The sequence below is a fragment of the Alligator sinensis genome, unplaced genomic scaffold, assembly GCF_000455745.1.
Source record: "Alligator sinensis unplaced genomic scaffold, ASM45574v1 scaffold52_1, whole genome shotgun sequence".
NCBI lineage: Eukaryota > Metazoa > Chordata > Crocodylia > Alligatoridae > Alligator > Alligator sinensis.
Window position 1 is genome coordinate 1939078 of NW_005842152.1, and position 11540 is coordinate 1950617.

Below are 11540 nucleotides of genomic sequence, written 5' to 3' on the forward strand. Positions count from 1 at the left end.
AATGAGTGTCCTTTCTTTTCCATAATAAACAAGAAAAGTTCACACCTTGGGCTTGGACATGCATTCAGTTTCTCCAAGGAGAGTCCCTGCTCTCTCTGAAGAAACCACGAGTATACAGAGTTCATAATTTTTCTCCCAGAGTAAAAAAAGTGGCCACTGTGAGCCACTCCTGAGAGTCTCTCTCAGGAGATAGTACTTCTATATAAACAGCCAGTATATTTTGATTCTCCCTCCCTCTTCCCACAGAAGGAATAAAGAATATAAAATCATCAGATATTAGGATTTTTGCTTACTTGGCTTAACACTGACAACAACATTCTCTGCAGAATGCTGAGGTGGGAACCTGCAATTCTCTCCTTGTCCTTCGCTGCTGCCATATTCAATGACTTCTACTTGTCCAAGAGGTACACTCCATTTTAATAAATACCTTTGGCCAGTTGCCACAATGCCACTACTTTCATACGAAGACCTGGAAGACAAATCAATTAATGATTTTATGAGTTGTTATAAAAATTGCTCATGTTATCAATTGTATCAATTTTTATTTTAACTTACAAAATCTACCTACACAGAAGTCTGTAGCTTGTGCATAATATTTAAGTAACATACACACACACACACACACACACACACACACAAATGTTATAGGTGTAAGTGTCAGGCAGAGCAAAGTCCATAATGACATAAACAATTTCTGAAGTGCTTAAACATTTCAGAAAACATTCTCTACTAATAGAGAACTGCTAATTAACTAAATCATCTCTGATGATAAATGAGTTAGCCCCCAGACAAAACGGAAATAATGATTCATGCATTATACGCCAGAAAGAACCACTACAATCATCTCCTCTGAGCTATGGTACTTGCCACAAGACAAAAAACTTAATATTTTTTGTGAGAACCAGAGCATACATCTAACCTTGAAAAAATTTGTGAGCAAATCAAGAACCATTGCAAACTTTGGTAAATTGTTCCAATGGTTAATAAAAACTCTTAAACAACTGGACTTCAATTCTAGTCCAAATTTGTTATGGCTTTAAACTTTAAGACATTGCTATGTCCTCGCCTGCTAAAGCAAGGAGTCCATTATCACATGTTCCCTGCTGTACTGTGCTTTCATATTTTCTTTGAAATGTGGAGTTCTTGGTGTCTTTCATTATAAGGCAAGTTTTCCAGTCCTTTAATCATTTCTGTAGCTCTTCTCTGAACCCACTTCATCAGCATTCTTCATGACCCAGCACCACCAGAACTGGACACAGTATTCAAGCAGCAGTCATACCTATGCAAAAAGCAAGGAAGCAGGGGTGGATCTAGGGGGGAGGGAGTGCACTGGTAGCCCACTTTGATTTTTGGCCCAACCAAAATTTAAAACCAACTGCTTGGCATGGCAGCAGAGTTTCTAGTCAGGCAGTGTTGAGGAAGTCAATTTACTCTGTGGTTTATTATAATCTACCTGATCCCTTCTAAATTCTTTATTCCACAGGTGTTAATAACACCCTCTTCTTTTTAATGGTCTTGATATTCCACCAGTAAAGCTATCCTTTGTTCTGCAATTCTGCTGGCTGATAGCTGTTTCTGGTAATGAAGCTCCGATTTCATATCTCTTCAGATTGTTTTTACTCACTCCAATGAAGTTATTTGATTTTGTCTTCAATCTTAAACTGAATAATATAGCCCTAAGACCCCTAGCGTATTAGTAAAGCTTCTAGTTTATTTTTAACTGGAATAACATATGTTGTTTGATATGTGATGATGCACCTCACCATGCACATCCCCCTTTTCCATGTGCATCCCCTAAACCCACCCATGAAAGGTAGTATGGGCACCTTACTCCTATTCAATCTTTCCTTGATTATACCTTCAATGATGCCTTAGTTCTTTTGGCTACAGTGTCACTTCAGCAAGCTTTATCAATAAGAGTTGTATGCTTTCTTAGAGGTCACTGATAAAAAAGTTAAGGAGAATAGGCTAAAACCAGATTCCTGCAGGACCCCACAGGAAACGTACATATTTAGTTATAATTCTCAAAGTACAATTACACATCAAAACCTAGCAGTCAGCAAATTATTTAATATGTGCCATGTTGATTCTGGATTGCTCTCATTTATTAATCAAGATATCATGTGTATAAAAGTCAAAATCCCTAAAGCTGAGGCATCAAACAAATGCCTTGCAGAACCAAGTTTCCAGCCTGTGGGGCTCCTGGCAGGCCACGTTGGGAGCGTGCCTGCCACAGGATCTGGGGCTATGAGACCCCAATGGGCATGGCTGTCAATGGTGGGAGGGGAGGGGCAAGCAAGGATACAGCTCCATTTGTCCTAGGGCCCTTGGCCCAGGTGTGGCCACATCTCTCTCTCTTCCCCCCTCCCTGGAGCTGTAGCATGCCCTGATCCTCTCTCTCTCTCTCCCTACCCTTCTCTCCCCAACCCTGTCCCTCCCTGCCTGGAGCTGTAGCACACCCCAATCCTAATTCGCATCCAGAACCTGTCAGCTCTGTCTGCAGCTGTGCAACTAGCACAGCAATAGGCGCACTCAGCTTCTAGCCTCTGGCTGCCTATTCCTTTGCTGTTAACCCTTTTTGGCTGCCTGAGCACTGTTTACTACTGTTTTCCCCTTTTAAAGAAAGAGGAGCTGTAGGCTCCCTGTTACATCCCCGCTGCCTAATGTTACGGGTGAGTTCATGAAGAGTTCATAAGGGTGAGTTCAGGACTTTAAGAAGGCCTTTGATACTGTCTCTCACCCCATTCTCATTAACAAACTGAGAGACTGTGGCATTGATGCCTACACAGTTGGATGGGTCAAAAATTGGCTGATGGGGCGCACCCAGAGAGTGGTGGTGGACGGGTCATACTCAGCCTGGTGGGATGTGAACAGTAGGGTCCCCCAGGGCTCAGTCCTGGGGCCTACACTGTTCAACATCTTCATCAGCGACTTGGATGATGGGGTGGAAAACACGTTGTCCAAGTTTGCCAACAGACACCAAGATGTGGGGAGACGTAGGCACGCTCGAAGGGAGAGAGAGAGGCTGCAATTAGACTTAGACAGACTACAGAGGTGGCTGGATGGTCATAGGATGGGATTCAATGTAGATAAATGCAGGGTGCTGCACCTTGGGAGAAGGAATCCACAGCACACATACAGGCTAGGGAGCTCCCCCCTTGTGAGCGGAAAGGGATCTTGGAGTCATTATTGACTCCAAGATGAACATGAGCCGCCAATGCCAGACCACAGCCAGCACAGCCAACCATACCTTGTCATGCATCCAAAGGCGCATCTCAAGCCAGTCCAGAGAGGTGATACTCCCGCTCTATGAGCCCTATGAGGAGAGGCTGAGGGACCTGAACCTGTTCAGCCTCAGCAAACGGAGGCTGAGGGGAGATTTGGTGGCTGCCTACAAACTCGTTAGGGGAGATCAGCAGCAAGTAGGAAGAGCCCTGTTTTCCCCAGCAGCACCTGGGGTGACGAAGAACAATGGCCAGAAGCTGCTAGAGAATAGGTTCAGGTTAGAGATTAGGAGGCACTATTTCACTGTCAGGGTAGCTAGGATCTGGAACCAACTTCTTAGGGAAGTGGTACTCACTCCTACCTTGGGTAAATTCAAAAAGAGGTTGGATGAACACCTGTCTAGGGTCATGTGATCCCAGTGTGTGCTTCAACCAGTGGCAGGGGGTTAGACTAGATGATCTATTCAGGTCCCTTCTGACCCCTAACTACTATGAAACTATGATTCCATCTTCGTTTTCTTGGAGTACCCAGATGAACTTCATCCAAGGGTACTGAAGAAAATGGCAGAGGAGATCTTGGAGTCTTTAACAAGGATATTCATGAAGTCATGGGACACAAGTGAGGTACCAGAGGACTGGAAAAGGGCCAACGTAGTGCAGACAAAATGGAAGATCCAGGGAAATACAGGCCAGTTATTTTCCCCTCTATACCCAGTAAGCTACTGGCATATATCCTAAGGAAGTCCATTTGCAGGCATCTGCAATTTGTTGAGGGGCCCTGCAGGCTAGATGAAGGCATTTGGTGGGCCAGATCCAGCCCATGAGCCATATTTTGTCCACCCCTGTTCCCATGATTCTGTGTGTTGCTGGTTGCTGCATGGGGTTGGGAGGGAATCCTCCTCTCTCCCCTGCTATATGTATCAAGTTTTTTTCCTTCCTTAGAGGAACTGGCTGCTGGCTGCAGGCAATGCTGGGTATTTTGACTGAGGCATGCTAATGCTCCTGCTGGAACTTAAACCCAGAGGTTCCTGGCTAGGGGGTCTTACCCCTCTGCTCAGAGTTAGACCAATCATCATATTTGGGCACTGGAAGGAATTTTACCACATGGTCAGATTGGTACGTACTCTAGGGGCTTCTGCCTTCTTCTGTAGAAGGGTGCTGAAGCCTTGTTCCTGGGATCTCTTGAGCATATATCAACCACCTTTGCACAGCAGGGCATTGGATGCTGTGGTTCCTGTTTTACCTGGGGCAGGTTAGGGTGGTATATTTGGGTTCACTGTTTAGTTTTGCTAAGAGGCTTGATGATGAAGCTGTATAGGACAGTTTAGATAGGCATGATCTTGCCTCAGGCAGGGAGTTGAACTAAATGACCTTTTGAGGTCTCTTCTAGACCTTCTTCTTTATGATTCTATGAAAGGGCATTATAAGGCAACATCTTCCCCCATTCCCTGCCCAGTTCCCCAAAGGAAAGGGGGCAACACAGTCTGAAATTCCTCATTTTCCTGCCTCCCCAAGCAACAGCTTACTGCTCTTTTTCAGCCAGTCTGGATAGGTAGTTTAAAGCAATCCAAAAGTAATTTGCTTTCTGTAGGAAATGTACATCTCCATCAGGATTTATGAGGAAATAGTATGCCAAGGAAGCTTCACAGTCAGGGCGGCTAGGATCTGGAACCAACTTCCAAGGGAAGTGGTGCTCACTCCTACCCTGGGGGTCTTCAAAAGGAGGCTAGATAATCACCTAGTTGGGGTCACATTTGACCCCAGCATTCTTTCCTGCCCATGGCAGGGGGCTGGACTTGATGATCTGGCTCAGGTCCCTTCCGACCCTACCAACTATGAAGCTCCCTTTGGAAGGAAATAGTTTAATACCCATTTTACTTTGTTTTTCCCATTTCTTTGTATTTACTTGATCAAACCCATCGTACAGAGGACGAAAGAGACTCTAAAAGAAAATGTTTATCTGAAGAGAAGATTAGCTGAAGTATGGCCACATTGTGGCATAAGTTAAAAGTAATTAATAATAAGAGCATGAGAGAGATCAGACACATCCAAGCAACTACCAGTTTAGCAATTATCATGAGTAGAAGTCCATGTACAAGCAGCATAACTGATTTATACCACTGATAGTGATACAAAAAGAAATAAAAATATCCTAGAATATATGCTCTCTCAGCCAAACCTTCTGGGCTACATGCAGAACAGATCAAAATAATGTTCTTATGTGGACTTAAAACTTGTGGAAAATCTATGAAAAACCCTAGTTCTGGACACCCTGCAACTACAGATCTGGATGCATGACCCAGACATACAATAACATTTACTGCAGGGCAAAAATGAGTGATGCTTTACTAGGTGTCATCTGCTCTGGAATAACTGTCCATGTACACACTGTTACCCTCTAGTGAATGGAAACTGACCCACAGTAACTTAGCCTAGCATAGCATTGAGAACTAAATTACTGTAGTTTAGCTTACCCTTACTGCAAGGTAAGAGCATTCACAAAGGCTGTTACCATGGAACAGCTGACGTTCAGTAAAGCCCCATCCCTTTTATCCAGCATAAATTGTTTCTATGTCTATGTCCTACAATGCATAGCAGTAGGAGGTGGGCAGCCCTTTCACTGAAGTGAATAAAGCTTTTCTAAACACATTATTATGGAGAAGGTGTGGGTTGAAAAGGCAAGCCCTAATCCCAACTGCTAGAGAAAAAATAACCAAGCTTTCATGAAATGAGGTTTTGTGTTTTAACAAATCCCCATCACATGCATGCATCAAAATTACCATCCCCAACTAGGCTGGGGAAGCCCACAGGAAGAGGAACACTGTTTGACAATTGCATCAGATGCCTTATTCAGGAACTTGAAGCTCAGTGAGGGTCCTTTCACATGTGAAAGAAAAACAGGCTGCATTTTGCCACATTAGTAACAGTTACAAAGAATCCAGGACGTGATGTCATGGAACAGAATAATATAAGCAAAAGAAGTAATCCTGCAATGAATCAAAAAATATCCAGATGTGACCACAGGACTGAATAAAAGGGGAAGGAAAATAATCACATTTCCTAGTTAATAGGAAACCAGCTTGTGATCTTCCTGAACAGCAATGGGGATTCACTTACAGATACAAATCGAGACTTAGCACTTGCAACATTGCCTAATAGGTAATGAATTATCTAATATAGTCACACTTCAGTAACATAATGTAAGAACAGTTGGTGTATACAGTAAGCCTTAGGGAAGCTGCTATTAGAAAAAGGAAAAAGGTTTAATAGTCCACATATTCTCTCTCAGCATTTACCAACACAAGAAAAAAAAAATATTTACAGTACAACCAAGATACTAAAATGTGTGAACACACCCAGCACACAGGAAAGTGACAGGCTGATACTAATAATAGCTAACAATAGTATAGAAGAAAACATGCAAAGATGTTTTTCTCTAAGAACATCAGTCTTAATCCCTTTAGGTTTGAAGGGTGAACTCTCTCCCAACTGAAGTCAATGGGAGCACTGACACCAACTGCAATGCCATGTTTTCACCCCAGATCTGATTTTTTCACCACACAAATTGTGTCAATTTTAGCTGTGTGAGTATGCGAGAGACTGTGTTCATATGCACACAAAAACTGATTTTGCACTTAGCTCATCACACTCACCTATAACTTAAAAAAAGGTAAATATTCCCAAGTCTTCAAAAATAAAACAGCATTCAAGATCACTTAAAAGTTAATAAATACTGGTATGTGCGGGCCATATAATTTGCTACTATCTGTAATTCTCATCGATTGCTTTCAAGAGTATAAACTGAGCCTTACCGTGCACTGACTGTTGCACACATCAGTACATCATTCAACATGAAGAGTCGTCGTTCTTTGGTTTTGACAATTTCTCCCTTGTCATTGTAAACTGTTTCTATCATATCATCAGTCCGTATGAGGTATCTGTTTCCACTGCTGAGTAACTAGGGTTCAAAAACCATCCATATATTTAATACAGATAACATCCATCATCCAGTATGAAAACCAATAAAATACAATGGGATACCTCATTCTATATTGTTAAGCACATTCAAAGCTGGATGTAAGGATGTGAATTGACTGTCTCTCGTGTCTCATTGAGGATCAAGCTCTAAACTCCCTTTACAACATTCTGATAATGTAAAGAGGCCTTAAGATGAAATATACACCTACTCTGAGGACTTTTTATGATGCTATAAATCCTTGAGTGTATGACCATAAATTTCTACAACTGCTTTCTCCCCTCTTCTAGTCCAGCCCATTCACATTTACTCCATGGTTCCAACTCCGCCCAAGGAGGCAAGTACAGGTAGGAGGGTATGGAGTAATGGCTACCTTCTTTGCCTGCACTTGTCCACAGAGCTGACTGGCCACTGATAAAAACATATAGTTAGGGACCTACCAAATTCATAGTGGAAGTGGGCTGTGCGGCATCTCCTTTAACCTTTCAGGATTCCCTGCAAACCTCCCTATCTTCCCTGCCCATTGCTGATTGGCGCTGGTGGCCCTGCTACTTGCTGCTGGCTGGCTCAGAGGCAAGAATGGTGCCATATTTAAAACTGTAGTTTTCACCTCCCTGCCAATCAGGAGCGAGTGGTGGGCCCCTCTGCCAATCAGGGAGCACCCAGGGGAACTACAAGATTAAAGGAGCTGCTGTGCCGCCCACTTCCGCCATGAATTTGGTATGTCCATAGTGCTCACAGTGCATGAGAAGCTGCCATGAATGAGATGCAATGGCACCTAGAGCTCCCACTGGTGTGGTGTGGCATAGCATTGCACCCAAACAGGTGCCAGTACCTAAAACATAAAAATCTTTCTCTTTCTATTTAAACCCCCTCAGTTATTTGTAGACAATCACCATGTTGCTACTTAGACAAACCAGAATATAGTTTATGGTATAAATGCACAGCGGGGAAAGATAAAAGTCTTAAATCATCCCTGTACCTCCAGCATCCCCAGAACTGAAAGCAGTCTCACAGGAGCACTCCTGCCTGCGTTATGAGTACAGTGGATCATGTTAAACCAACCGATAAAAGTTTAAAAAATGCACCTACAATGATTCCAATTATAATTTATTAATCAGCACCACCTTTCTGAAATAGATTTCAGTGCTGCATAATGCCTAGAAATCCTCATGCTTCAGTTGTATGCTCTAAAACAGGGGTTTTCAACCTTTTTTGGTCAAGGTACCCCTAATGGCCAGTCAAGAAGCTGGGAGTCCCCCAGAGGCCAGTTGACAAGCGCGGCCAGTTGAAGGGAGGGGGTGGGGTGCCACCGGTGAAACCAGAAGTGCCACTGGCTTCTCAGCACCACTGCCGTGTACGCCCTGGGGCCTTCCAAAGTACCACCAGGGGTATGTGTACCCCCGGTTGAAAACCCCTGCTCTAGACGATGGAGAAGACTTGATACCTCCTTTTAGAAAATTACTTAGACATCATTCACTATTTCTTCCTTTGAATAAGGCTAGGAAGTAGGAGTATTGATCTGCATACGTGCATGTGTATAGCCTTCCAGTTATTTCATACTTCATTTTCTAGAAGGAACATGGTTTTGCACAGTAAAACAGGCATGAAACTATATACAATGAAGCTGGTAGCCCAAACATGGATTCATGATTAAAGCCAAAACGGTTGTTCATGCATCCATTCCTTTTAAGTCCCTCTCACAGTTCTCTTGAAAATATTTCTGTTTTACCACCCAAAAAATTGAGTAGTACAGGCAGACTTAATACAGAAAAGCTATTTGATACATCTGTTGGCATACCGGAACTACCTTGTCATTAAAGGGAAATAGTAGTTCATTGCACTGCATATAGGACCAAATCCTGGACCATGGACAAAATCAAACCAGACTGTCCTTGTGAGAATGATCTATATAAGGATTTTCTATGGACACAGCATTCTTCCCCAGTGTTCTTATGCAACACCAGTGCAGCTGCTGGTACCATGCACAAAGTAGCAAAATTTTAGCCAGTAGATATATGGCTAGAAAAAGATGTTGCCAAATAAAGTGGATCAACCCTGCCTGTGTATGTCAAGGATATGCTCTGGCACATCCACTTCATTGGGCAAAACACATGGTGCCTGTGGTCCTGCTTGTTAATCTAAAGGGACAAGGGGGGACGTGTTCCCTGTTTACAAAACCACACCACTAGCATTTTCCAGGCTTGAGAGGCCCAGTCCTACATGCTCCAGGAATTCATGTTCAGCATTGGGACCCCTAAGAGCACCTGCCCAGCCTTGCCACTTCCAGAAACATGTTCCTGGCAATCTCCGGGATTGGGCTCCTGGGGCACCTGCATGGCTTTCCTCATGTACAGAGATGCACCCCACCAATCTCTGGGACACACGTGGAAGTTGGGGTTCTCTGTTTCCAGAGAATTTCCCTAGAGATTACTGGAGGTGCATCTATGTAGACAGCTAATAGGCAACCCCAGCCCCAAGACTGCACCACAATGGACTGATTTTCCCCATTCCCAGGGGCCTACCACCAGCAATCTCAGAGGAGAGCCTCTGGAAGTGGGGAACCCTAACTTTCCCTGCTTCCACAGATGCACCCCAGATATTATTGGGGGTGCATCTCTACACATGGGGAAAGCCAGGCTTGAGGAGCCCAATTCTGCACAGGGAATTCACAGACCATGAAGGACTGGGACCCTCAAGCCCAGAAAACACCTGCCTAGGGTAAGAGGAGAGTGCAGGCAGCTCTCGGCTGCCTGTTCTCTCCCATCCTAATGCAAATAGAAGTCCACTGCAATAAAGCTGCCCTGTTTATTACTACCTTTTCTCACAGCCACATTGTGGCATAATGAAAGGGCCAACTTCAATGAGCTTAGGAGACTAGTAGGGGAGGCACTAAGGGCCCAGAAGGTAGAGGAGATGGGAGTCCACGAGGGATGGTCGTACCCTAAGGGGGCAATCCTCCAGGCCCAAAGGATAATAGTCCCTGAGAAAAGCAAGGTGGGTAAGAGTGCTCAGAAACCCCCTTGGCTCAGCAAGGGCATTCAGCAATGCCTGAAGACTAAAAAGAAGGCGTACAACCAGTGGAAGGGAGGAACTATCACCAAGGAGGAGTATTCCTCCTCAGCCTGGGAGTGTAGGAGGGCTATTAGGAAGGCCAAGGTAGAGATGGAACTCAGGCTAGCATCCAGGATTAAGGAAAACAAAAAGTCCTTTTTCAAGTACATTGGGAGCAAGAAGAGGGCACCAGGCAATGTAGGGCCCCTGCAAGACACAAATGGTAATCTGGTGGCCACGCCAGACAAGAAAGCTGATATTTTTAACAGTTTCTTTGCCTCTGTTTTCCTGAACAGGGACCGGGATATCCCACCTACCAGAGGTAGAGACAATCTTGGGGATAGCTCTATCAAGCTTTCAGTCAGTGCAGATGTAGTTAGGGATCTTCTGGAAGGGCTAGACATTTTTAAATCTGCAGGTCCAGATGCCCTCCACCCAAGGGTGTTGAGGGAGCTGGCAGGGGTCATCGCCTTGGGAAGCTCTTGGCGAGAATCATAAAGGAGCACATCTGTGGGGGGCCTGCAGGGGAGATCATGCTCAGGGGCAATCAGCATGGGTTCACCAAAGGCAGGTCTTGCCAGACCAACCTGATTGCCTTTTACGATCAAGTAACTAAATCCTTGGATGATGGTGTCGCTGTGGATATAGTCTTTCTAGACTTTAAGAAGGCCTTTGACACTGTCTCTCCCCCCATCCTCATCAATAAATTAAGTGACTGCGGCATTGATGCCTGCACAGTTGGATGGGTAAAAAATTGGCTGATGGGGCGCACTGAGAGAGTAGTGGTGGATGGGTTGTACTCAACCTGGTGAGATGTGAGCAGTTAGGTACCCCAGGGCTCGGTCCTTGGGCCCGCACTGTTTAACATCTTCATCAGCGACTTGAACGAGGGGGTGGAAAGCATGCTGTCCAAGTTTGCTGATAACACTAAGATGTGGGGCGAGGTAGACACACTTGAAGGGAGAGAGAGGCTTCAACTAGATTTAGACAGACTACAGAGTGGGCAAACAAGAATAGGATGGGGTTCAATGTAGAGAAATGCATGGTGCTGCACCTTGGGAGAAGGAATCCACAGCATACATTCAGGCTGGGGAGCGTCCTTCTTGAAAGCACAGAGGCAGAAAGGGATCTTGGAGTCATTACTGACTCCAAGATGAACATGAGCCAACAATGCCAGACCGCAGCCAGCAAGGCCAGCCATACCTTGTCATGCATCCAAAGGTGCATCTCAAGCCGGTCCAGAGAGGTGATACTCCCCCTCTATGCGACATTGGTCAGGCCGCCGT

The 11540-nt window shown here is 44.6% G+C and overlaps 1 protein-coding gene across 9 annotated transcripts in view; it reads right to left on the reverse strand.

Annotated features, from left to right (window-relative positions):
* Positions 1–11540, reverse strand: part of ARHGEF10 (Rho guanine nucleotide exchange factor 10) — a 197201-nt gene that overhangs the window by 83246 nt on the left and 102415 nt on the right. For all 9 annotated transcript variants that reach the window (XR_003094503.1, XM_025206351.1, XM_025206348.1 and 6 more), the window contains 2 exons: positions 7037–7182; positions 294–469 (listed from right to left, as the gene is read on the reverse strand). Coding sequence is in view for 8 of the 9 variants with exons in the window: in XM_025206351.1 (XP_025062136.1) it covers positions 294–469; positions 7037–7182 (322 nt within the window). In the remaining variant the exon portion in view is untranslated. The remainder of the gene's footprint in view (positions 1–293; positions 470–7036; positions 7183–11540) is intronic.